General features: G+C 34.3%; 1 protein-coding gene across 1 annotated transcript in view; it reads right to left on the minus strand.

Annotated features, from left to right (window-relative positions):
• Window positions 1-21,380, minus strand: part of LOC133332630 (exocyst complex component 4) — a 75,285-nt gene extending 53,905 nt beyond the window's left edge. The window contains 1 exon segment of the mRNA XM_061541018.1: window positions 21,235-21,380. Within this exon segment, the coding sequence (XP_061397002.1) occupies window positions 21,235-21,324 (90 nt within the window). The 5' untranslated portion in view covers window positions 21,325-21,380.
• Window positions 21,381-26,393: the final 5,013 nt, after the last annotated feature.

The raw sequence follows: 26,393 nt of genomic DNA on the forward strand, positions 1-26,393 counted from the left end.
AACGCTGTATTAATGACCAAAATCTTTAAAAATCATTGTTATCGGAATTGTTGTTTATAGAAAATATTGTTATCGAACAAGTTTTGTGACGAATAAAATACTGTTATCGAAATAATATTCTATGTTATCAAGAAAAAAAGAAATAGTCCTTTTCTTAAAAAAGAAACATTGTTATCGAAAGGAATTTTTATCTAAAATATTTGTTCTGTTCCCGTACTGCAATAATCTATAAATTTTTACTATTTTTTCCGATATCATAATGGAAAAATTGTTATCGTAGTAAAAAATTTTACATTCTTGCAAGTTCTGTTATCGAAAAAGTAGTCCTAAAATGCAATGGTCCTGTTTTTCCTGTTAAATATGAGTTTGGCTATCAGCTGGACATTTAGTTGTTGCTATTATTTTTATGGGAAACTATTAAACTCACATCTCATAATCTTCCTCCGGAACTGCACTTTTGGAGACCTGGAAAAAAATTTAAACTACCTGACTTTGTTTATATTCGAAATTTAAAGTCCTCTCATAAAAACAAATAGAATATTTCCCTGAAATGCGAACTTTCCCCTAATGCTAATGCCACATCATAACCTCCGACTAACCGCCAGCAGTATTGTCTGTCATTTACAGTTAAAGTAGCAGCAGGAGGTTAACAATATCTTCCACGTAGAAAAAAGAACGAAAACCACAGCCACAAATCCCTACTGAATGCAATCCGCAGCACCATTACCACCGCGCCCCCCTGCTTCGATATCCTAGATTTGTGTAACAACTTTTTTAAGTTATTTTAGCAAATTGTGGGTGTGTGTGTTGGGGAAAATTGTTTTGCAGAGAAGCTCATTGGAATGCTGATGGCGTATAGATTTTCCGATATTTTGTTGTCGTTGTAACTTCTCAAAATTCTTTTCAATTTTCATTAGCACTTAAGCAAAAAGTCAGACAGATAATATATCTTAGATCTGTAGGATACGTCATAAAGGGTCTTGGGATGGGGAGGGTTGTTTAGAGGTGAAATTAGTTCAAGGATTCCTTGAGCAGACCGACAACTTAATGTAATTGAGTGTGTGGGAAGTGTTTAAAAAAAATCCGAAAATGACTCCAAAGATAAACAAAAATCCCAGGAGTCATTTAAAGTTAAAAGCATTTGGAAGTTCAGATTTTTATCTTCCATTTTTTTAAGGTACACACACACACTCAAATATTTTTTTTTGCAAAAATTTGAACAAAAGGGGTTTTTTGTTATTGAAATTCTTTTTCCCCTTCCCTTTCCGCCAACATAACACGGAAAACTGACACGACATGGCTTTGGGGTGAAAGTTTTTCTCCCTGTTTCCAATGACTGACATTTGACATATTACAGTTATCTTCCCGCCATCCATCCATTTGTTCTTCATTCATTCACTTTTCGTAATCACATCCATCTTCGTGTAGTTCTCATCCTGATGCCACATCATCAGGAAATTCAATGGCATCACCGGTTGATGCATTTCGTAACCCAGGATAAGGCATAAATTACATGGTTCGGAAAACGACCTGCAATTGTATTACCCGATGGTATTAAATGTCAATTTGTCATAATTAAAGGTGACATGTGCATTAGGCCAAAATGGCAATGTGAAAGAGGATAAAGAAAGTGTGTGTGTGTGTGTGTGGGGTGGAGGCAGCCAATTTGAAAAATTATTTAAAAACCTGTAAGGATAGTAGTTAAGTCGTACTCGGCCGACTATATGATACCCTTCACCACTTTGGGTATATTCTACATATGTACCCTAACAGACGTCGCATTTTTTGTTATTTATATATCTATATCGGAACCGATTTTAGGGAAACTTGCCAGAGACTAATTTATATTACTTCAGTACGTTGTGTCAATCGGTCTAGCTATGGATCTTTCCACTAAACTTAACACACATCATTCTAGACCTTATTTATTACGCTGTGCTTAATTTCGTGCAAGAGAAATAGGGACTTTGGTGCACCATTTAAATAAAATCGGACGAAAATATATATGGGAGCTATATCTAAATCTGAACCGATTTTCCCGAAACTTTCCACTCATCATTCCTGACTTAAGTTAGTACGCTAAGCCGAATTTCGAGTAAATCGAAAGTTATATAGGGACTTTGGTGCACCATTTAAATAAAATCGGACGAAAATTTATATGGGAGCTATATTTAAATTTGGACCGATTTTCAGGAAACTTAACACACATCATTCTATACCTAAATCAGTACGCCGTGCCAAATTTCATGCAAATCGACAGATATATAGGGACTTTGGTGCACCATTTACATAAAATCGGACGAAAATATATATGGGAGCTATATCTAAATCTGAACCGATTTTCAGGAAACTTAACACACATCATTCTAAACTTAATTTAGTACGCTATGACAAATTTCGTGCAAATCGAATTATTTTTAGAGGCTTTGGTGCACCAATTACCTTAAATCGGACGAAAATATATATGGGAGCTATATCTAAATCTGAACCGATTTTCAGGAAACTTAACACACATCATTCTAGACCTAATTCAGTACGCCGTGCCAAATTTCGTGCAAATCGAATGTTATATAGGGACTTTGGTGCACCATTTTCATAAAATCGGACGAAAATATATTTGGGAGCTATATCTAAATTTGGACCGATTTTCAGGAAACTTAACACACATTATTATAGACGCAATCAATTAAGCTATGACAAATTTCGTGCAAATCGAAAGATATATAGGGACTTTGGTGCTCCAATTACCTAAAATCGGACGAAAATATATATGGGAGCTATATCCAAATCTGAACCGATTTTCACGATACTTAATACACATCATTCTAGACTTAATTCAGTACGCTATGACAAATTTCGTGCAAATCGAGTGATAAATAGGGACTTTGGTGGACCATTTACCTTAAATCGGACGAAAATATATATGGGAGCTATATCCAAATCTGAACCGATTGTCACGAAACTTACCACTCATCATTGTGGACCTAATTCATTACGCTGTGCCAAATTTCGTGTAAATCGAAAGATATATAAGGACTTTGGTGCACAATTTACATTAAATCGGACGAAAATGTATATGGGAGCTATATCTAAATCTGAACAGATTTTCATGAAACTTTGCACACATCATTTTAGGATTAATTTAGTACCCTATGCAAAATTTCGTGCAAATCAAAAAATTTCCACGGACTTTAGTGGAATATTTACCTTAAATCGGTCGAAAATATATATGGGAGCTATATCTAAATTTGGACCGATTTTTTCCAATTTCAATAGGGTTCGTCGTTGGGCCAAACAAATGAGCTGTCCAATTCGGAACTGTACTTTGTTTACAATTTAACCTGGACAGATGGACGGACATGCATAAATCGACTCAGAAAGTGCTGCTATGCATATTCTCAAAAGGAACCACGGGCCTATCTCGATTGGCCCGACATAATACCCTGTACCACGGTGTGGTGAAGGGTATAAAAATCAACGACAATTTCGTGTTTTAAAAATTTTAAATTTTCGGTTTTTAAAAAAAATTCTCTAGCATTTAAAAAAATCAAGCACCCACTATAGGCGTGGATTTTTTTTAAATATTTTCTTCAAGCCACGCCTATATTGGGTGCTTGAAAAAAGTATTTTCAAAAATCCATGCCTATATTGGGTGCTTGATTTTTTTTTAATCCGCTCCTATATTAGGTCGCCATAAAAAATAGTTTAAAAAATCGACGCCTATATTACTACACTTTTATTAAAAAAAAAATCATCTCTTAAGCTGTACCACCTGTCGTATACACGATGTGCTCTCTGATACACACATCACTCATACGTCTCATATTTTTGGAAATTTATAATATAATATTTCAATATCAGGCTTTCTGATAATTGTTTTCAATGCGGCTTTTACAAATGATTAACTAAAATACAATACGCCACATACATAAATAAATATATTTATTACACATACACACATCAAAACAATTCATATTTCCATAGTGTGTGTGTGCGTGCGTGTGGTGTCTGTCTGTATTTAAATAATTTATTTGGTCACGCATCATGCATGTGACTAATGTGAATGTGAATATTTTATGATTTGATTTTTATGTTCGACATTTACAAAATACAACAACAAAATAATAAACAATTCCTTGATCCGATCTATCCTCCCTTCCCATTAATAAACGATTATCATTGTTATGTTTATGTTCCCAAATTATCATTCAATCATCTGATCAAAAAACAAAAAAAAAAAAACACTTTAATATCTATATAAGGCGCAGTTTTTTTTAAATATATTTTTATGTACCACCTAAAGTCTGGATTTTTAAATACGTTTTCAGTTATGTTCATACCCTTCACCACGCTGTGGTACAGGGTATTATGGCTTTGTGCATATGTTTGTAACATGCAAAAGGAAACGAGATAGACCCTTAGTTCCTTTTGAGAATATGCTTAGAATCACTTTCTGAGTCGATTTATGCATATCCGTCCGTCTGTTGGTGTTAAATTGTAAACAAAGTACAGGTCGCATTTATTATCCGATTTGGATGAAATTTGGCACAGCTAATTTGTTTGGCCCAAGGATGAACCCTATTGAAATTGGGAAAAATCGGTTGAGATTTAGATATAGCTCCCATATATATTTTCGTCCGATTTAATGTAAATGGTGCACCAAAGTACCTATATATCTTTCGATTTGCCCTAAATTTGGCATAGCGTACTGACTTGAGTCTAGAATGATGTGTGTAAAATTTCTTGAAATCGGTTCAGATTTAGATATAGCTCCCATATATATGTTCGACCGATTTAATGTAAATGGTGTACAAAAGTCCCTTTGATTTGCCCGAAATTTGGCATAGCGTACTGACATAAGTCTAGTCCGATTTTCTTGAAAATCGGGTTAGATTTAGATGTAGCTCCCATATATATATTCGACCGATTTTATGTAAATGGTTCACCAAAGTCCCTAAATATCTTTCGATTTCCACGAAATTTGACATAGCGTACTGACTTGAGTCTAGAATGATATGTGTAACATTTCTTGAAAATCGGTTCAGATTTATATATAGCTCCCATATATATTTTCGTCCGATTTAATGTACATAGTTCAACAAAGTCCCCAACTATCTTTCGATTTCCACGAAATTTGGCATAGCGTATAGAATTGAGTCTAGAATGATGTGTGTAAAATTTCTTGAAAATCGGTTCAGATTTAGATATAGCTTCCATATATAGTTTCGTCCGATTTTAGGTAAATGGTTCACCAAAGTCCCTAAATATATTTCGATTTCCACGAAATTTGGCATAGCGTACAGAATTGAGTCTAGAATGATGTGTGTAAAATTTCATGAAAATCGGTTCAGATTTAGATATAGCTCCCACATATATTTTCGACCGATTTTTTGTGAATGATACACCAAACTCCCAATATTTGTCCGATTGGGACACAATTTTGCACAGTGCACTGAGTTAGGTTCAGATTGATGTCTGCGAAGTTTTATTAAAATCGGTTCAGATTTAGATATAGCTCCCATATATACTTTCGTCCGATTTTAGGTAAATGCTACGCCAAACTCCGATTGGTACAACATTTTGCACAGAGTACTAAATTAAGTCCACACTGATGTCTGCGAAGTTTTGTTAAAATCGATTTTTTTGTGAATAATGCACCAAACTCCCAATATTTGTTCGGTTGGGACAAAATTTTGCACAGACTACTGAATTAGGTTCAGATTAATGTCTACGAAGTTTTGTTAAAATCAGTTCAGATTTAAATATAGCTCCGATATATAGTTTCGTCCGATTTTATCTGAATGATACACCAAACTCCCAATATTTGTCCGATTGGGACAAAATTTTGCACAGAGTACTGATGTCTGCGATTTTTTTTAAATCGGTTCAAGGACCAAAACTAAGCTCGGATTAAAAAAAAAAACAATTGTTTAAGAATATTAAAAAAAATTGAAGACCTTGTCCATGGATTTTTTCAAAATATTTTTTTCTTGGTTTTTTTAATATTTTTTAGAGGACTACAACTATGCGCAGATTTTTAATAGTATATTTTAAGGACCAAAAAGACATGGAATTTTTTTTAAATATTTTTTTTCAAGGACCACACCAAGTAGTGGAGTTTTTAAGATTTTTTTGTTAATATATTTTTTTTTTTAATTTTTCCCAAAATTTAATCGAATTTCTCTATGCTGCTCAACAACAAAAATTTTCAACCAAACCATTTAGAAAGAAAAATATTTAAATTTACAACTGATTTCGATGTCCAATTTCCCCAATGGTTTCCACACGGTGAAGCTACAAAGTTAGTCAAAAGTTGGAAAATTTATATAGGTAACTAGTGGCGGTTGAGGTTGGTTCGTGGTGGTGCCTCTGTTTCAAAACAAAGTGTACTGAGAGAGGAAAGTTGATACGAAACTACGCAGCAATAAAATGTTTTGAAACAAAAGTTAAAAGCGGGCAAAAAAAATAAAAGTTTTTTTTTTTCTCCCATATCAGAAAAAAAGGAAAATAAAACATCAAATTTCATTTCAGTAAATTTTCCCCATACGTGAGGAAAACCAGAAAAAAAGGATGTTAACTTTGGGGCATATTCCCATTGGGGGCAAATACAACTGAAAACAAAAAATTCCCTAGCACTTAAAATGGCCTCAAGTAAGCCGAGAGTGGTATTTCAGTTTTTGAACAAAAAAAGAAACGAACTAACGAAATTAAGTATGAAACTAGCCTTTGGAAATTTGAGTATTGGAAACCCACTTTAGGTTCATCATCAGCATCTTCATGTCATCCCTTTGCCTAACTGTACTTTTCAATATGGCAAAAAAGGGGATTTGAATATCTCAAAACGAACCACAAAAAAGGAGGGCTTTAGAATGCATCTTTGTAGGAATTTGAAGTGCCAATAATTATACCTGTGATGATGTTGATGACATCCTTTGTACAGTTTAATGGCCTCTCATGAGTGGGGGAGAGACTGGCTTAAATAGGCTTTAGCACACAGGTAAAAAGGAACAACAAAAAAAAAAAAAAACTACCAAGAAATTGCGCCTTAACTTACATTGGTCTTGTCATGAGAATTGGGGCTGGCAGCCGAGTTCACCGGAGTCTGATTGGGTGTGGGTGATTTATTTAATTGCTCGGGATTTTCCATTTTTTTAAACCGTTTTTATTTCGAATTTAAAATTTAAACTTTTTTACTCCTTTTTTCAAAATATTTTAATTTTTTTCAAAACACTTTAAAACCAACTGCGTTATGTGGACCTCACGACTTGTTATTCTCAAACAAACAAACTTGTCTTTTTCGCGTTGTAGTAATTTTTAGGTGATAAGACTCTAACGACGTCTAACGAGTAACTGACACCGCCAGTTATGTTACGATGCCTTGCATAGGACGACTTCGAACCCGAAACAGCAGAAGAAGAAGACAAACAAACAAAAAAAAATTCAAAATAAAATAGAAACATCAGAGCCAGCGAAATGAAAAACTACATTCATCCCAACCCAAGCGAAGCAAACATGAGCTTCACAGCAGCTGCAGCCTGAAAGTATGCCACACAAAAAAAAAAACGAAAAACCAAACCATGTTCTTCATTCAATAAGAGCGAACACACACTGACTCACACACACGCATACACTCTCACACCCAATTGCATACAATTTTCCACTGCCTTTTTATTCACACTTGCACAGCGTCGACGTTGGCAGCAGCAACGAAGGCAGGCAGCAGCAGCATCAGTAACCGAATGTGAAAAGAACTGAAATGAACTCTAACACACATACACCCACACACAGAGAGACAACAACAACAATGATGGAAAATGAAAACATTAACTTTTGCTTTTTATGTTTTGTTTCCATAGTTCGGTTTGGTTGGGAAGTCAAACAAAACAGAGACACTCCTGAGAGAGCAAGAGAACAAGAAAGTAAACTTTGGATAAAATAACAGAGATAGGGAGAACAAGATACCAAAAATAAGGTAAAATGAGAGAGAGGCTTTAAATAAGGGCTTTGGAGTAGTGATGCCACCTTAAACCATGACGTGGATTTCTTACAATTTTTTTTTCAAGGACTTCAATATTTCATATAAAAAGCTCAATTCAGCCAGGCTGAATTGAAGTTTTCGTAAAGAAACACTAACTCAGCCTGGCTGAATTGAAGATTGTCCATCGAAAACCTAATTCAGCTAGGCTGAATTGAAGATTTCCTATAGACACCTTAATTCAGCTAGGCTGGATTGAAGATTTCCTACAGAAACCTTAATACAGCTAGGCTGAATTGAAGATTTTCTATGGAAACCTTAATTCAGCTGGGCTGAATTGAAGATTTTCTATAGAAACCTTAATTCAGCTGGGCTGAATCGAAGATTTTCTATAGAAACCTTTATTAAACTTGGCTGAATTGATGATTTCCTATAGAAACCTTAATTCAGCCAGGCTGAATTGAAGATTTCCTATAGAAACCTTAATTCAGCCAGGCTGAATTGAAGATTTCCTATAGAAACGTTAATTCAGCCAGGCTGAATTGAAGATTTCCTATAGAAACCTTAATTCAACCAGGCTGAATTGAAGATTTCCTATAGAAACCTTAATTCAGCCAGGCTGAATTGAAGATTTCCTATAGAAACCTTAATTCAGCCAGGCTGAATTGAAGATTTCCTATAGAAACCTTAATTCAGCCAGGCTGAATTGAAGATTTCCTATAGAAACCTTAATTCAGCCAGGCTGAATTGAAGATTTCCTATAGAAACCTTAATTCAGCCAGGCTGAATTGAAGATTTCCTATAGAAACCTTAATTCAGCCAGGCTGAATTGAAGATTTCCTATAGAAACCTTAATTCAGCCAGTCTGAATTGAATATTTCCTATAGAAACCTTAATTCAGCCAGGCTGAATTGAAGATTTCCTATAGAAACCTTAATTCAGCCAGGCTGAATTGAAGATTTCCTATAGAAACCTTAATTCAGCCAGGCTGAATTGAAGATTTCCTATAGAAACCTTAATTCAGCCAGGCTGAATTGAAGATTTCCTATAGAAACCTTAATTCAGCCAGGCTAAATTGAAGATTTCCTATAGAAACCTTAATTCAGCTAGGCTACATTGAAGATTTTCTATGGAAATCTTAATTCAGCTAGGCTGAATTGAAGATTTCCTATGGGAACCTTGCTTAATTGACAACTTCCAACAGAAACCTTACTTCAGCCTGGCTGAATTAAGGTTTCCATAGGAAATCTTCAATTCAGCCCAGCTGAATTAAGGTTTCCATAGGAAATCCTCAATTTAGCCCAGGTTTAAGGTTTCTTCAATTCAGCCTGGCTGAATCAAGTTTTCTATAAGAAATCTTCAATTCAGCCCGGCTGAATTAAGGTTTCTATATGAAATCTTCAATTCAGCCCGGCTGAATTAAAGTTTCTTTATGAAATCTTCAATTCAGCCCGGCTGAATTAAGGTTTCTATATGAAATCTTCAATTCAGGTTTAAGGTTTCTATAGGAAAACTAAATGAGATTTCTTCATTATATGGCAACCCTGCATATATCACAACTTCACCTTCTTTTTATATGCCACCAAAAATCCTCATTTCATTCATATTTATTTCATAGAGAGTAAATATATTTCCTCTCTGGTTCTGGTAAAATAAGAAAAGAGCTTTTCCAAAAGCTTTCCTAAGTTCATTCACTTGCATTTATTTCGAATTGAACAGGTCCAACAATAAAGCTTTTTTATTGTTTGCATTACACTTTCCCATTACCTACTTATGGACGAATGGGTTTTTATAAAATAATCGTCGTTAGTTGGTGACTATGTCTGTGTGTGTGCATTTCTTAATAACTATGTCGCAGTAAGTTTCCCCCTCCATTAAGAATACTCTTCTGTAATTACTACACTCACATTTCCCGTTCCCGGTTTAGCACTCTTAACGCTCTTCTCCACGACTCTCTTCTCACAGCCACCATTGTGTGCAACAACACTGTAGTTGCAGTAACTGTTACTGCCGAAAATCAACTTTGTTTAGAATGAGAGAAAGATAAAGGGCATAGAGATGAGCGTATATAATGTGTATGTGATTTGTTTTTGGGGACAGAGAGAGGGAGAGAATGTAAATGACTGTTACATTGTAAAATACAGTGTCCTAGGTCAGAGAGTTACTGTGGGGTGTTTTTTGTTTTGCCGTATGAAATAATGTGGATGTATTTGTTTCATACAAAATAATAGATTCATACCTTGTGATAACTGCAAGGTATATGGGGTATGTTATTTGCCCACAACAAAAGGCTTGCCAAGGATTATAGGTGATTTTGTTTTCCACATTACAGATCGTAAATTATAGGGTTTTATAGGATATTTTCGTTTCATGTTGCTATAAATTAATAACAATTCATTTAACACAGAAAATGAGGGAAGGAATTTGTTCGGTAAATGATGGAATGAAAATTATCATAAGAAATCTTCAATTCAGCCCAGCTGAATTAAGGTTTCTATAGGAAATCTTCAATTCAGCCCAGCTGAATTAAGGTTTCTATAGGAAATCTTCAATTAGCCCAGCTGAATTAAGGTTTCTATAAGAAATCTTCAATTCAGCCCAGCTGAATTCAAGTTTCAATAGGAATTCTTCAATTCAGCCCAGCTGAATTTAAGTTTCAATAGGAAACCTTCAATTAGCCCAGCTGAATTAAGGTTTCCATTGGAAATCTTCGTTTCAGCTCAGCTGAATTAAGGTTTTTATAGCCAATCTTCAATTTAGCCCGGATGAATTAAGGTTTCCATAGGATGTCTTCAATTTAACACAGGTGAATTAAAGTTTTTGTAGAAAAATTTCAATTCAGCCCAGCTGAATTGTTGTTGCTGCCTTTTTTTGCAAACTATATTCAACCCATCAACATTCATTATTGTTGACATTTATGTCCTCGCCACCTCGTCCCTTGCCCCATCCTCAGTTGTACACCTGGCAATTATTGTTTGGCAAAGTGTATTTAACACACAAAAATGTTTCAAGAAAATAGGGTAATTGGACTTGCATTTAATTTCCTGGCATTAACATCTCAACTGTCACTATGGCTGCTGCTCCTGTACATTTGTTGTTGTTGTTCTTAACTCTGCAATTGTTTCTCGCCTCAACACAAATTCCAGACAGAAGCAGCAACAACAACGCATTACCATTTCATTGTTGTATAAATAAATACATTTGTAGTCGGTTATGTATGTGTGTGTAATACTAAATAATCATACATATGTATCAGAGAGAGTGGGCGAGGGAAAGAGTAAAACTGTATTCGCATGCCAAATGGCAACAATGCTTAAAAGGATTTATGTGGTTTTTAGGTTGATTCCAGCAAATGGAGATAATCTGGGGGCAGAAAACCTGTTAAGTTTATCGAAAAAAAAATAAAATTGAAGCTGAATTTAATGTTATTTTAAACGACATTTTATTCACCAAAGCTATGTTGAAGATTTCCATAAGAAACCATAATTCAGCTGGGCTAAATTGAAGATTTCCTATGGAAACAGCTGAGCTGAATTGAAGATTTCCTGTGGAAACTTTAATTCAGGTGAACTGAATTGAAGATTTCCTATGGAAAACTTAATTCAGGTGGGCTGAATTAAAGATTTCCTATGGAAACCTTAATCCAGCTGGGCTGAATTGCAAATTTCCTATGGAAACCGTGATTCAGCTGGGCTGAATTGCAGATTTCTAATGGAAACCTTAATTCAGCTGGGCTAAATTGAAGAATTTCTGTGGATACCTTAATTTAGCTAGGCTAAATTGAAGAATTTCTATAAAAACCTTAATTCAGCTGGACTAAATCGAAGATTTTCTATGAAAACCTTAATTCAGCTGGACTAATTTGATGATTTCCTATAGAAACTTTAATTCAGCTGGGCTGAAATGCGGATTTCCTATAGAAACTTTAATTCAGCTGGATACCTTAATTCAGCTAGGCTAAATTGAAGAATTTCTATGAAAACCTTAATTCAGCTGGACTAAATTGAAGATTTCCTAAAGAAACATTAATTTAACTAGGCTGAATTGAAGACTTCATATAGAAAATTTTATTTAGCCGTGCTGAATTGCAGATTTCTTATGGAAACCTTTATTCAATTCGGCTGAATTGCAGATTTCCTATGGCAACATTAATTCAGCTGGGCTAAATTGCAGATTTCATATGGAAACCTTAATTAAGCTGGACTAAACTTAAAATTCCCCATGAAACCTTAATTTAGCTAATCAAAATTCAAGGTTTACTATGAAAAATGTTATTCAGCTGGGCTAAATTGAAGATTTCCTATATAAAGCTTAATTCAGCTGGACTGAATTACAGATTTCCTATGGAAACCTAAATTCATCAGGGATAAATTGAATATTACCTATGGGAAACTTAATTCAGCTGGGCTAAATTGCAGATTTACAATGGAAAACTTAATTCAGCTGAGCTGAATTGCAGATTTCCTATGGAAACCTTAATTCAGCTGCGCTAACTTGAAGATTTCCTATGGAAACCCTAATTCAGCTATGATTAATTTAATAGTTCTTATGGCAAAATTAATTCAGCTAAAATAAATCACGCACATAATCACCTTAAATATTAATCACCCGCTAAGCATTTGCCGAGTCTTTTGTTGATAAAGCCCCCAAAAAATTACTGCTCATTTCACATCAGCTTTTGTTCGATATCCTTTTTGACATGTAGCCAAAACAACAACAAAGAAGATTGTGTCCCCAAACAACAACAAAATGACATACCAACTGCCAAAAATTCCACAATCAGACACAGTAATGGCTGTGATAAGTTATTTGATTGATATTCGGTTCGTTTTTCTCCTTCACTCTCTCTCCCTCTCTGTGTTATTCTCTGCAATGACATGGAAACGAGCGAAAGATGTCGTTATGTCTGACTGTCTAATACAGACATTTGGCTGGTTTCGCCAATTTAGGAAAACACAAATTGGGCAGACCAAATATTTTCTTATGTAGTTGTTGTTTTTGTTATTGTCCAAATGATGTCTATGACAACAACAATGACGACAATAACTTTGGAAATCAGCCTACAAACGACATAATTCAATTGTCTGTCACCATTTAACCGAGCGGCAGACATTGACTGACCCCATATAAAAACTTTGTGACAGTCAATAATGGGAAAAAAATAAATAAATGATCGGAAATCAAATTTCCATGGCAAAAAAATACATTTTTATAAGAAAAAGTTCAATTCAGCTCATGTGAATTAAGTTTTCCATGGGAAGTCCATAATTCCTCCCAGCTGAATTAGGGTTTCCATGGAAAATCTTCAATTCAGCCTAGCTGAATTAAAATTTTTATTCCAAATTTTCAATTTCGCCCAGCTAAATTAAGTTTTCTATAGGAAATCTTCAATTCAGCCCGGTTAAATTAGGGTTTTTATAGGAAATCCTCTATTCAGGCCGGCTGCATTAAGGTTTCTATAGGAAATCTTCAATTCAGCCCGGCTGAATTAAGGTTTCTATAGGAAATCTTCAATTCAGCCCGGCTGAATTAAGGTTTCTATAGGAAATCTTCAATTCAGCCCGGCTGAATTAAGGTTTCTATAGGAAATCTTCAATTCAGCCCGGCTGAATTAAGGTTTCTATAGGAAATCTTCAATTCAGCCCGGCTGAATTAAGGTTTCTATAGGAAATCTTCAATTCAGCCCGGCTGAATTAAGGTTTCTATAGGAAATCTTCAATTCAGCCCGGCTGAATTAAGGTTTCTATAGGAAATCTTCAATTCAGCCCGGCTGAATTAAGGTTTCTATAGGAAATCTTCAATTCAGCCCGGCTGAATTAAGGTTTCTATAGGAAATCTTCAATTCAGCCCGGCTGAATTAAGGTTTCTATAGGAAATCTTCAATTCAGCCCGGCTGAATTAAGGTTTCTATAGGAAATCTTCAATTCAGCCCGGCTGAATTAAGGTTTCTATAGGAAATCTTCAATTCAGCCCGGCTGAATTAAGGTTTCTATAGGAAATCTTCAATTCAGTCCAGCTGAATTAAGCTTTCCATTGGAAATCTTCAATTCAGCCCTGCTGAATTAAGGTTTCCATTGGAAATCTTCAATTCAGCCCGGCTGAATTAAGGTTCCTATAGGAAATCTTCAATTCAGCCCGGCTGAATTAAGGTTTCTATAGGAAATCTTCAATTCAGCCCGGCTGAATTAAGGTTTCTATATGAAATTTTCAATTTAGCCCAGCTGTTTTAAGGTTTCTATAGGAAATCTTCAATTCAGCCCAGCTGAATTAACGTTTCTATAGGAAATCTTCAATTCAGCCCAGCTGAATTAAGGTTTCTATAGGAAATTCAGCCCAGCTGAATTAAGGTTTCTATAGGAAATCTTCAATTCAGCCCAGCTGAATTAAGGTTTCTATAGGAAATCTTCAATTCAGCCCAGCTGAATTAAGGTTTCTATAGGAAATCTTCAATTCAGCCCAGCTGAATTAAGGTTTCTATAGGAAATCTTCACTTCAGCCCAGCTGAATTAAGGTTTCTATAGGAAATCTTCACTTCAGCCCAGCTGAATTAAGGTTTCTATAGGAAATCTTCAATTCAGCCCAGTTGAATTAAGGTTTCTATAGGAAATCTTCAATTCAGCCCAGCTGAATTAAGGTTTCCATTGGAAAACTTCAATTCAGTCCAGCTGAATTAAGGTTTCCATTGGAAAACTTCAATTCAGTCCAGCTGAATTAAGGTTTCCATTGGAAATCTTCAATTCAGTCCAGCTGAATTAAGCTTTCCATTGGAAATCTTCAATTAAGCCCTGCTGAATTAAGGTTTCCATTGGAAATCTTCAATTCAGCCCGGCTGAATTAAGGTTCCTATAGGAAATCTTCAATTCAGCCCGGCTGAATTAAGGTTCCTATAGGAAATCTTCAATTCAGCCCGGCTGAATTAAGGTTCCTATAGGAAATCTTCAATTCAGCCCGACTGAATTAAGGTTCCTATAGGAAATCTTCAATAGTCCGACTGAATTAACATTTCTATAGGAAATCTTCAATTCAGCCCAGTTGAATAAAGGTTTCTATAGGAAATCTTCAATTTCGCCCAGCTGAATTAAATATTCTGAAGAAAATTTATAATTCTACCCAGCTGTGTAAAGGTTTCTATGGGAATTTTCCAATTCAGCCCTGCTAAATGAAGGTTTTCATAGGTTATTTACAATTTAACTTAGCTGAATACTGTATTTTTCCCATAAACATATGTTTTTTTAATGGGTCTCCCGTATTCGCTTTTTACCACATCTGTTTTCAAAATATTTATTCAGTTTTATGTCTTGTTTTGCTATGTTTATTTACCTTTTCTATTCTTTCTTTGATCAATATTATAGCTTTTATTTCTGTTGCCTTTGTTGGCCATAAAATAAAAAATTAGTATTGTTGGTGCTCAATGTCATTCACACTTCGTTTTTTTAATGAATTGTGTTTTTCGAATAGGGGCGCAATTCTGAATTCTTTTTTTGAGGCGCATGCCTTTCCCAAAATTTTTCACGTTAAGCCAAAAACAAACAATTTTTTTTTTGGCGAACGAACGTTACTTTCTGATAAAGCTGTTGCTCTGCTCTGAGAGACGGAAGATTACATTTTTCTTTGTTCACTTTTAAGAAAATTTCTCCTGACGTGCGAGGATCCTTTGTCCCTATTTTGTAATGTTTCAAAATCTATTAACTGTCCATTGCTTGTATTTCTCGTGCGGCATGTAATTGAACTCCTACAAAAAATATTCTTCTTTTTTCTTCTTGAATTTTTTGAAACAGTGCCAAAATTAAAAAAAAATTGCTATAATTTTACTGTCAAAAAGATATTGTCCAATGGTCTGCAAGGCAAATGACTTTATTACACAAAAAAAAAAAACTCAGACGAGACATGGGCTGTCATCTAGACGGATTGAAATAAGTAAAATTTAATGACCGGATAAATATGTTAATGGGTAGCAGAATATGTAGGCATAACTAAAAATAATAATATATGCAGATTTCATTAATTCAGCTGGGCTGAATTGAAGATTTCCAACGGAAACTTCTATTCAGCTAGGCTGAATTGAAGATTTCCTATAGAAACCGTAATTCAGCTGGGCTGAATTAATGATTTTCTATGGAAAACTTAATTCAGCTGGCCAAAATTAAAAATTTACTATGGAAACACAAATTCAGTCAGGCTGAATTGAAGAAACCTTAATTCAGCTAGGCTGAATTGAAGATTTCCTATGGAAACCTTATTTCAGCTAGGCTGAATTGAAGATTTCCTATGGAAACCTTTATTCAGCTATGCAGAATTGAAGATTTGCTATGGAAACCTTAATTCAGCCAGGCTGAATTGAAGATTTCCTATAGAAAACTTAATATAGCCGGGCTGAATTGATGATTTCTTATATATTTGTTGACCTGTGTTATGTTTTCCTTTCACTCTCGTACAGCAGATTTGAATGCAACTGCCGTTCACACGAAATGCGTTCATAAAAAATGTTACAGATAATAATTTTTGTTCACATTTCGCTGTCTGCCTCAATAAAGCGTAGGAGCTAAAAATAGATCATAACAGCAAAAACAACAAAAATAAAATACGAAATTTTTATAACAACAACAAAAATGCACAACTGTGACAATAATCGCGCGCTATTAGCAATGAAAAAATGCGCTTTAAAAAGAAGAAGAATCAGAGAAAAAAATCGCACACACAAATTTGTCACTGCGAGGGACAGATCAACCGACCCGACCGACTGAACGACCATAGCAGTTGAAATCAAAATTTGTTCAGCATTTTTTTTAGTCAAGAGGGGGAAGGAGCGCAACAAGTCAATTCTCAATTAATTGCGAACGAACGAAAAAACTGCGCACAAAGAGGTGATGCGAACAAAGGCTAAGAATATTCGCAATCAGAATCAAGGGGAGCTGGTGCGGGCGAACAGCTCTGCACATTTTAATACCCACAAGAGGGAAATGTGTCGGAAATAACAAGTGGTTGGGTCTGTGTATAAATCGAGAGGTATGACGGCATCGAAGTGTTTCGTGATAATCGATAATAAATCCATCAATAATTAAAACAAAATTTTTGGCAAATGATATTTATTGCGGGACGAATGGAGATACCAACAAAATAAACGATTGTTTTCGTTGCAAAAAAAAAACAACATTATTTGTTTTGATTATGAAAATGATACAGCTGAATTAAGGTTTCCATAGGAAATCATCAATTCTGCGCGGCTGAATTAAGGTTTCTATAGGAAATCGTCAATTCAGCCTGGCTGAAATAAGGTTTCTATAGGAAATCTTCAATTCAGCCTGGCTGAATTAAGGTTTCTATAGGAAATCTTCAATTCAGCCTGGCTGAATTAAGGTTTCTATAGGAAATCTTCAATTCAGCCTGGCTGAATTAAGGTTTCTATTGGAATTCTTCAATTCAGCCTGCCTGAATTAAGGTTTCTATTGGAATTCTTCAATTCAGCCTGGCTGAGTTAAGATTTCTATAGGAATTCTTCAATTCAGCCTGGCTGAATTAAGGTTTCTATAGGAAATCTTCAATTCAGCCTGGCTGAATTAAAGTTTCTATAGCAATTCTTCAATTCAGCCTGGCTGAATTGTGGCTTCTGTAGGAAATCTTCAATTCAGCCTGGCTGAATTAAGGTTTCTATAGGAAATCTTCAAATCAGCCTGGCAGAATTAAGGTTTCTATAGGAATTCTTCAATTCAGCCTGGCTGAATTAAGGTTTCTATAGGAAATCTTCAATTCAGCCCGGCTGAATTAAGGCTTCTATAGGAAATCTTCAATTCAAACCAGCAAAATTAAGGTTTCCATAGGAAATCTTCAATTCAGCCCAGCTGAAGTAAAGTTTCCATAAGAAATCTTCAATTCAGGCCAGCTGAATTAAGGTTTAAATAGGAAATCTTCAATTCAGCCCGGTTGTATTTAGGTTTCTATAGGAAATTTTCAATTCAACCCAGCTGAATTAAAGTTTCCATAGGAAATCTTCCATTCTACACAGCTGAATTAAGGTTTCCATAGGAAATCTTCAGTTCAGCCTAGATGAATTAAGGTTTCCATGGGAAATTTTTAATTCCAACTGAATCAAGGTTTCCTGAATCAAGGTTTCCAACTGAATCAAGGTTTCCTATGGAAGCCTTAATTCAGCCCAGCTGAATTAAGGTTTCTACAGGAAAACTTGAGCCCGGCTGAATTCCGGTTTCCATACGAAATCTTTAATTCAGCCCGGCTGAATTAAGGTTGCCATAGGAAATCTTCAATTCAGACTGACAGAATTAAGGTTTCTGTAGGAAATCTTCAATTCAGCCCGGCTGAATTAAGGTTTCCTTTACGAAATTTTAAATTCAAATCTCTATGCTTTAAAAACTAATATACCCCCCGCTATTATGCAGGGAGTATTTCAATATATACATCATGTTGCATCTAGACAGTCCGACAGACTGACTGACAAACTTGTATTAAAATAAACTTTTCATTTCATTCAAACAAAAAAGAACACGCATATTTTATTACAGACAACCAACCACATGCAAGCACAGCCAAACAATGATGCAGTTGATTGTCCCATTTTTTTGTTTTGTTTTGTTGGTGTTTGTGTTGTTGTTTTTTTCTCGTTTGGTTATTTAATGTGCGATTTAAAAATAAACAGACATGGACTTCAATTACCAACGCACAAGTTATTATTTGTATGATAAATGCATGTGCCAACAACAAACAAAAAAATAAGCAGCCAGCCAGGCAGGCAAAAACAACAACAACTATATGAAAGCAAACACACCCACCCACTTTAATTTTATTGTTATTCCACTCTGCTCCCCTTTCATTATTAATAACCATATAAGGAACACATCTCAATTATAAGAATAAAATATGAGAGATGATAAAATTTTTGTTATTATTTTCTAACGGAACACACCCCACCACAGAGACACCCACTACAGCTCACATACCAAGAGGGAGAGAGTGTATAATAACCATAAATATTAATAGAAAACAATAACTTATCGACGACCTCTCAATGAACTTGACCTCCACTAAGTAAATTTGTTTGTTGGTGGGTTCTCTGCCTGCCAGTCTCTGCCTCTCCTCATCAAGTCAGCAGCAGGCACCCACCCATCATCAACAAACTAACTAATCATGCATGTATTGGCCAAGGCATTTGTTGTTGTTTTTTTGTTCTGTTCTTATTCTTAAAATAATGGTAGTAGTGTAACAGCAGTTGTTGTTATTGTTATTGTTTTTTTTTATAAAGGGGAGCACAGCTTATCATGAATTTGCTGTGTTTTGTTTTTTTGCAATGTGGGGTTATGCCATTTGATTAAATGATTTGTTATTGTTCTGTTCATTCATTGCTCTCACCATCTCCCTCTCTGGCCGTACCGCTACTCTCCCTCCCAATTGGAATTGTTTATTGAGTAAGGATCTTGTTTAAATTGGCAATAAATGAGTAGTGCATAGCTGTAGTTGACATTGTTGTTGTTATTGTTATGCTGCTTCTTCTTTCTTTTTCAAGTGGCTATGTCACAGATGATGTTGCCCCTTTCATTAATTTAAAAGAACGAAGGAAAAATAACAATATTTTTTATTACAGCAATTGTGTTGTGGTATGAGTTGTTGTTGTAATGATACTTAAATAACAATAAAAAAACAACAACAACTACAAATGGCAATATATGGCAATGTTTCTTAAGGTTTACGAGTTCAATTAATAAACATTTCATATGAATTGAAGGAGATGGAATTGTTGCAAAAAATAAAATAATTTTAAAGGAGCAACAAGAAAAGACAACAATTTAATAAGGGTTTGTAATTCAGCTTAGCTGAATTAAGGTTTTCATAGGAAATATGTAATTCAGCTTTGCTGAATTAAGGTTTCTATAGGAAATCTTCAATTCTGCCAGGTTGAATTAAGGTTTCTATAGGAAATCTGCAATTCCGCCCACTTGAATTAAGGTTTCTATAGCAAATTTTCAATTCAGCCCAGATGAATTAAGGCTTCTATAGGAAATTTTCAATTCAGCCCAGCTGAATTAAGGTTTCTATAGGAAATTTTCAATTCAGCCCAGCTGAATTAAGATTTCTCTAGGAAATTTTCAATTCAGCCCAGCTGAATTAAGGTTTCCATAGTTAAACCTCATTTCAGCCTGGCTGAATTAAGGTTTCCAAACGTAAGCTTCAAGTCACCCTGACTGAATTAAGTTTCCCATATGTATATTTCAATTGAGCCTGGCTGAATTAAGATTTCCATAGAAAAACTTCAATTCAGCCTGGCTGAATTAAGATTTCTATAGGAAATCTTCGGTTCAGCCAGGCTGAATTAAGGTTTCTATGGGAAATCTTCAATTCAGCCAGGCTGAATTAAGGTTTCTATAAGGAATCTTCAATTCAGCCAGGCTGAATTAAGGTTTCTATAAGGAGTCTTCAATTCAGCCAGGCTGAATTAAGGTTTCTATAGGAAATCTTCAGTTCAGCCAGCTGAATTAAGGTTTCTATAGGAAATCTTCAGTTCAGCCGGGCTGAATTAAGGTTTCCATAGTTAAACCTCATTTCAGCCTGGCTGAATTAAGATTTCCATAGAAAAACTTCAATTCAGCCTGGCTAAATTAAGGTTTCTATAGGAAATCTGCAATTCAGCCCGGCTGAATTAAGGTTTCTATAGGAAAGCTGCATTTCAGCCTGGCTGAATTAAGGTTTCTATAGGAAATCTTCAATTCAGCCTGGGTGAATTAAGGTTTCTAAAGGAAATTTTTAATTCAGCCCAGGTGAATTAAAGTTTCTCTAGAAAATCTCCAATTCAGCAATGCTTAATTAAGGTTTCCATAGGTAAGCTTAAATTTAGCCCTGCTGAATAAAGGTTTCCATTAGAATGATTTAATTTAGCCCAGCTGAATTCAAGTTTCCATAGAGTAAGCTTCAATTTAGCCTTGCTGAATTCAGGTTTCCATAGGTAAGCTTTAATACAGACAAGCTGAAATAAGTTTTCCATGGAAAAAATTACAATTCAGCCATGCTGAATAAAGTTTAATTGTCGGAATGGGGAAATTTTCTATATGGGACCTATTTTTCTTTGCTGTTTATGACATGTGATAGAATATCAGCCAAAAATAGCTTTACTCTAAGAAGCCTTTGGATAACAAACCATAAGAAGCTGCTCCAATCCATTTTTTTTTTGTGATTCTTGCAATCAAATAAAATTTCTGGCATTTGCTGCATAACAAAACTTTTTTTTTTGATAGAAAAACTTGGTCATTTGATACCTCATATATGGTGTTCATTATTCTCACCCTCTCCACAAGACTTTCGGCACGACGTGCAAAGGAGGCACGTTTAGCTTCGGCAGAAGACATGATGAAAACGTCGATGATAATCGAGTTGGGGATTTAAATCTATGACGCCGGTTGTTTAGACAACAATTGAAGGAAAACTCAAAAAAATGAACTGAAAAGAAAAAAAGGTATTGTAAAAAAATAAAATTAGTTAAGAGAATGGAAAAATTAAATTTTGGGAAAATTATTAATTCATAAAACGAAATAATGGGGTATATAAGATTTCTATTGGAGGAAGGCTCTTTCAAGGTTTTCTGTTTATAAAAAAACCACACATCTTCTATATGTGGTAGATCTCCATGTGTGAATCTCACCTTAGTTCCGTTTGACATAAATCGATCTTTAGATATCTTCTTCATTAAATAGGGCACTATAAGAGTTTATTTAACATTAGCCAGACACTGGTATTTCAATTAGAATAACAACTCTGTTTAATACCAAGAACATAACGGTTCTCTCTCTTTCTCCGTCGCACTCTCTCACAAAAAAAGTAAATTTGCTCCCACAAAGCCATCATTGTGTGACAAAAATGTCAATGTTATAAAAGGCTTGGAATGTCACATCATGCAGAGATAATCTTCCACTCTCTCTCTCCCTCTCTCATACTCAAACGTAATTTCCCTTTAACCCTTTCAGTGTTTTTGTCGAATATATTCGACATTTAAAAATTCTCTCTTTCTTTGCGATTTTTCGGTTATCATATGTACCGTTAACATTGATGTTTTTGTTTTTGCTGAAAAACAGACGAAACTGTCCGAGGGTTAAAATAAAAATTCCTTTTTGTTCTAAACTCTATGCCTTCATATGATTTTAAGTACAAAATTTTAGATTTTTATTCCGACAAAAAATTTTTTTGACACTGAAAGGGTTAACAAACCAATCAGTGATTGCAAAAAAGCTTTTCGTTAATTTTATTAAAGAAATTGAACAAAAAATTAAATATTTGTTTAATTGTTGATTGTAAATATATATTTTCATTATTTAAATTTTATTAAACAAAGTGGCAAAAAAGTATTTCAAGGCAAACAGGCCACACAGAGCAGAGTAGTAAATGAATAAGTAATGAAAAGTGGTGCATGCCACAAAATAAATAATTGTTCATAATTTACAAAACAACAACAGCAGCAAGCATATGTTTATATATTGAATAAATTCACTTTACCAAACAGAAATTGAAAACTTTTTTGTTGATGTTACTGAAATGCAAATTAATTTCAGAGGCCCACACACACACACACACTGAAAGTTGTTACCCAGTAGCCGAGAGGGTGCATTTGTTTAGAACATAAATTATTTAAATTTAATGCAAAATATCAAATATTCAGTGGTGGATGATGGGTCATTAGTGTTTTTGTTGGCTAGTAAATAAACAGAAGAAAACCATAAAAATGTATAACAAATATATTTACAGATGACTTTTCAAAAATAAATTAAATTCGAATTTATATTTTTAGGTTTTCTAAAGAAAATCAATAATTCAGACAAGTTGAATTGTAATTTTCTCAAGGAAACTTTTATTCAGCCTAGCTGTATTATAAACTTTTCAAAGGAAACATAAATTCAGCAGGGCTGAAATGGATTTTTCATAAGGAAAACAGATTTCAGCCAAGCTGAATTGATGTTTACCTATGGAAATCATAATTCAGCCAGGCTGAATTGAAGCTTTTCTATGGAAAACATAATTCAGACCGGCTAAATTGAAGTTTTCCTATGACAAATTTATATTCAGCCAGGCTGAATTGAAGTTTACATATGGAAACAATAATTCAGCCAGGCTGAACATGAGTTTACTTAGGGAACACGTAATTCATTTGGGCTGAATTGCAGATTTTCTGTGGAAACCATAATTCAGTCAGGCTAAATTGCAGATTTCCTATGGGAAACATAATTCAGCCATGCTGAATTGATGTTTTCCTATAGAAAACATAATTCAGCCATGCTGAATTGAAGTTTTACTATAGAAAACATAATTCAGCCAGGCTGAATTGAAGTTTTCCTATAGAAAAGTTTACCTATGGAAAACATAATTCCGCCAGGCTGAATTGAAGTTCACTTAAGGAAAACATAGTTCAGCTGGGTTCAGCTTAGTTGAATTGAAGATTTTCTATGGAAACATTAATTCTGTCAGCCTGAATTGAAGTTTTGCTATGGAAAACATAACTCAGGAAGGCTAAATTGAAGTTTACCTATTGAAAAAATAATTCAGCTGGGCTGAATTGCAGATTTTTATATGGAGACCGTAATTCAACCAAGCTGAATTGAAGTTCATTTATGGAAAACATAATTCAGCTGGGCTGAATTGAAGTTTTCCTATAGAAAACATAATTTCGCAAGGCTGGATTGAAGTTTACCCATCGAAATCATAATTCAGCCATGCCAAATTGCCATGCCAGATTTTCCATGGAAAACTAAACGAGCTGGGCTGAATTGCAGGTTTTCATATGGAAACTCACATGTGGAAACCATAATTCAGCCAGGCTAAATTGAAGTTTACCTAGGGGAAACATAATTCAGCCGGGCTGAATTGGAGATTTTCTATAGAAACCTTAATTCAGGCAAGCTGAATTGAAGTTTTCCAATGGAAATCATACTCAGCCTGGCTGAATTGAAGTTTACCTATGGGAAACATAATTCAACCAGGCTCAATTGAAGTTTTTTCTTTGGAAAACATAATTCAGCCAGGCTAACTAGAAGTTTACCTATGGAAATCATAATTCAGCCAGTCTGGACTGAAGTTTACCTATTGAAAATTTAATTCAGCCAGCCTGAATTCCAAATTTTCTATGGAAACATTAAACAGCTGGGCTGGATTGCTGATTGAATTGCAAATTCCCCATATTGTCATAGAAAACCCCAACATGAAGTTGGACATGTTGACATCACATATGAATTATATAGGGAGCTATAGATCGATATTGTTTAGTAAAGCTAAATTGGAACGATTTATAATAGATTAGTAAAATACTTTCTAATTATGACACTTCTCTCTATAATAGACCTCTTGGAGTTAGTTTCAACTCTAGAAAGCATTTAGGAGTTGCGAACAAAATCAAATTCCAATTCCAGCGATTTCTAATATACATTCTGTCGCCAAGCAATCGAAAGTGTCAATGCAAGTGGCCGAATGCCCTAGACGAATTTTATATAAAAGCTCACATACTATCATCTTTTAGATACGAGGGCAGGGGTACTTTGGAGTTGTTCGGGACACTTGTGATATTCCCAAAAAATATGATAATAAATGACAATTGATATAAACATGATTGTTTTTTCTGATAAAGTCTAAAAGTTCAGGAGATATGCGCACCAAATAAACAAAGACAATATATATATTGCAAATAGTTTATTTATATGTCAGATAATGCAATTTGTATTTATTTCCATGCAAGTACTTCTGATCTTAATAAACAATTTTTTGACCACATTATCTGATCTTTGTTTTGAAGATTTAATTTTCTTTGTGAAAATTGATAAAAAATTATGTATAAATAAATTTAATAAAAAAAATTGCATGACTAATGAATGCATTTTTAAAAACAGATAAGTTTTGTTTTGAAAATTAATTTGATTTGATAACTGATACTGTCAGCATTTCAAGGGCAAATAAATAAATAAAATTTAATATATGAGTAGTTAAAACAAATAATAAATCATGAGGGACAAGAACAAAGTGTTTCATATCATCTAAAAGAAAGAAGTATTTTATTCTTAAATTAACGTTTCAAACATCAGAGTTGTATTTTAATTGTGACACCATTGTCTTTTTTATTTAACAGTTCATAAATTTTGTAGTTATTGTAGTTCCCATTTATTATCTGTACCCTAATCCACTTCTATTTAAAATCAACATTAATTTTCTTAAAAAAAATAATATCTCCACCATTAGTTTCTTTCTCTACAAGGAACTCCAAACGTCACACAAAAGCAAAAATCAAAGCCGCAAATTTTTTCTTAAAAAAATAAATAAAATAAAAATGCCCAACATTAGTTCCTTTCTCAACAAGGAACTCTCACACTCACAACAACAACAAAAATGTCTCACAACATGGACAAATTGTTGCGCTATTTATTATAACAAATCATAAGGAAAATTGAAGAAAAAGACAAATGAAAAAAAAATAGAAAATAAATGTTCAGAATTGTTGTAAAGAAAAACCAAAAATAGACATAAATATGTAAATATGTATGTATGTGTTTATATGTATGTTAATACATATAAATGTAAAAAAATGTTTGACCAATTCATTTTCTTTTTTACCACATTGTACCCACATTGGATTGTTGGGGTTTCTCTGTGTCATTCCTCTGTTTGGTGAGGGTAGAGAAAATTATGACTACTACCGGCTGGTCCCCATATGGATATGTTTAGCCACACAATTAGTTTGTCTGACACCCCAAAAATATGCGTAAATAGGCATGTTTGTATAAATAGATTTGAAAAACATGTTCAGATTTAAAATATAGGAGAGAGGTTAGTGTACTGTGCTTATAAAATTTACCAATGGGAAACTGAATTCAGCCAAGCTGAAATGAAGTTTTCCTAGAAAACCCATAATTCAGCTAGGCTGAATTGAAGTTTACCTATGGAAACCATAATTCAGCCAGGCTGAATAGAAGTTTACCTATGGAAATCATAATTCAGCCAGGCTGAATAGAAGTTTACCTATGGAAATCATAATTCAGCCAGGCTGAATTGAAGTTTACCTATGGAAACCGTAATTCAGCTGGGCTGAATTGAAGTTTACCTATGGAAACCATAATTCAGCTGGGCTGAATTGAAGTTTACCTATGAAAACTTAATACAGCCGGGCTGAATTGGAGTTTATCTATAGGAATCTGAATTCAGCCTGTTTGAATTGAAGATTACCTATAGAAAACTTAATTCAGCCATGCTGAATTGAAGTTTACTTATGGAAAAGTCATTCGGCAAGACTGAATTGAATTTTACCAAAGGAAAACTTAATTCAGCCGGGCTGAATTGAAGTTTTCCTGTGGAAATTTGATTTTTGCCAGGCTGAATTGAAGTTTACCTAGGGAAACCACAATTCAGCCAGGCTGAATTGAAGTTTTGGTATGGAAACCATAATTCA

Source organism: Musca vetustissima, unplaced genomic scaffold (assembly GCF_032173495.1).
Source record: "Musca vetustissima isolate MV318-11 ecotype Yass unplaced genomic scaffold, APGP_CSIRO_Mvet_v1 utg2910, whole genome shotgun sequence".
NCBI classification, from domain to species: Eukaryota; Metazoa; Arthropoda; class Insecta; order Diptera; family Muscidae; genus Musca; species Musca vetustissima.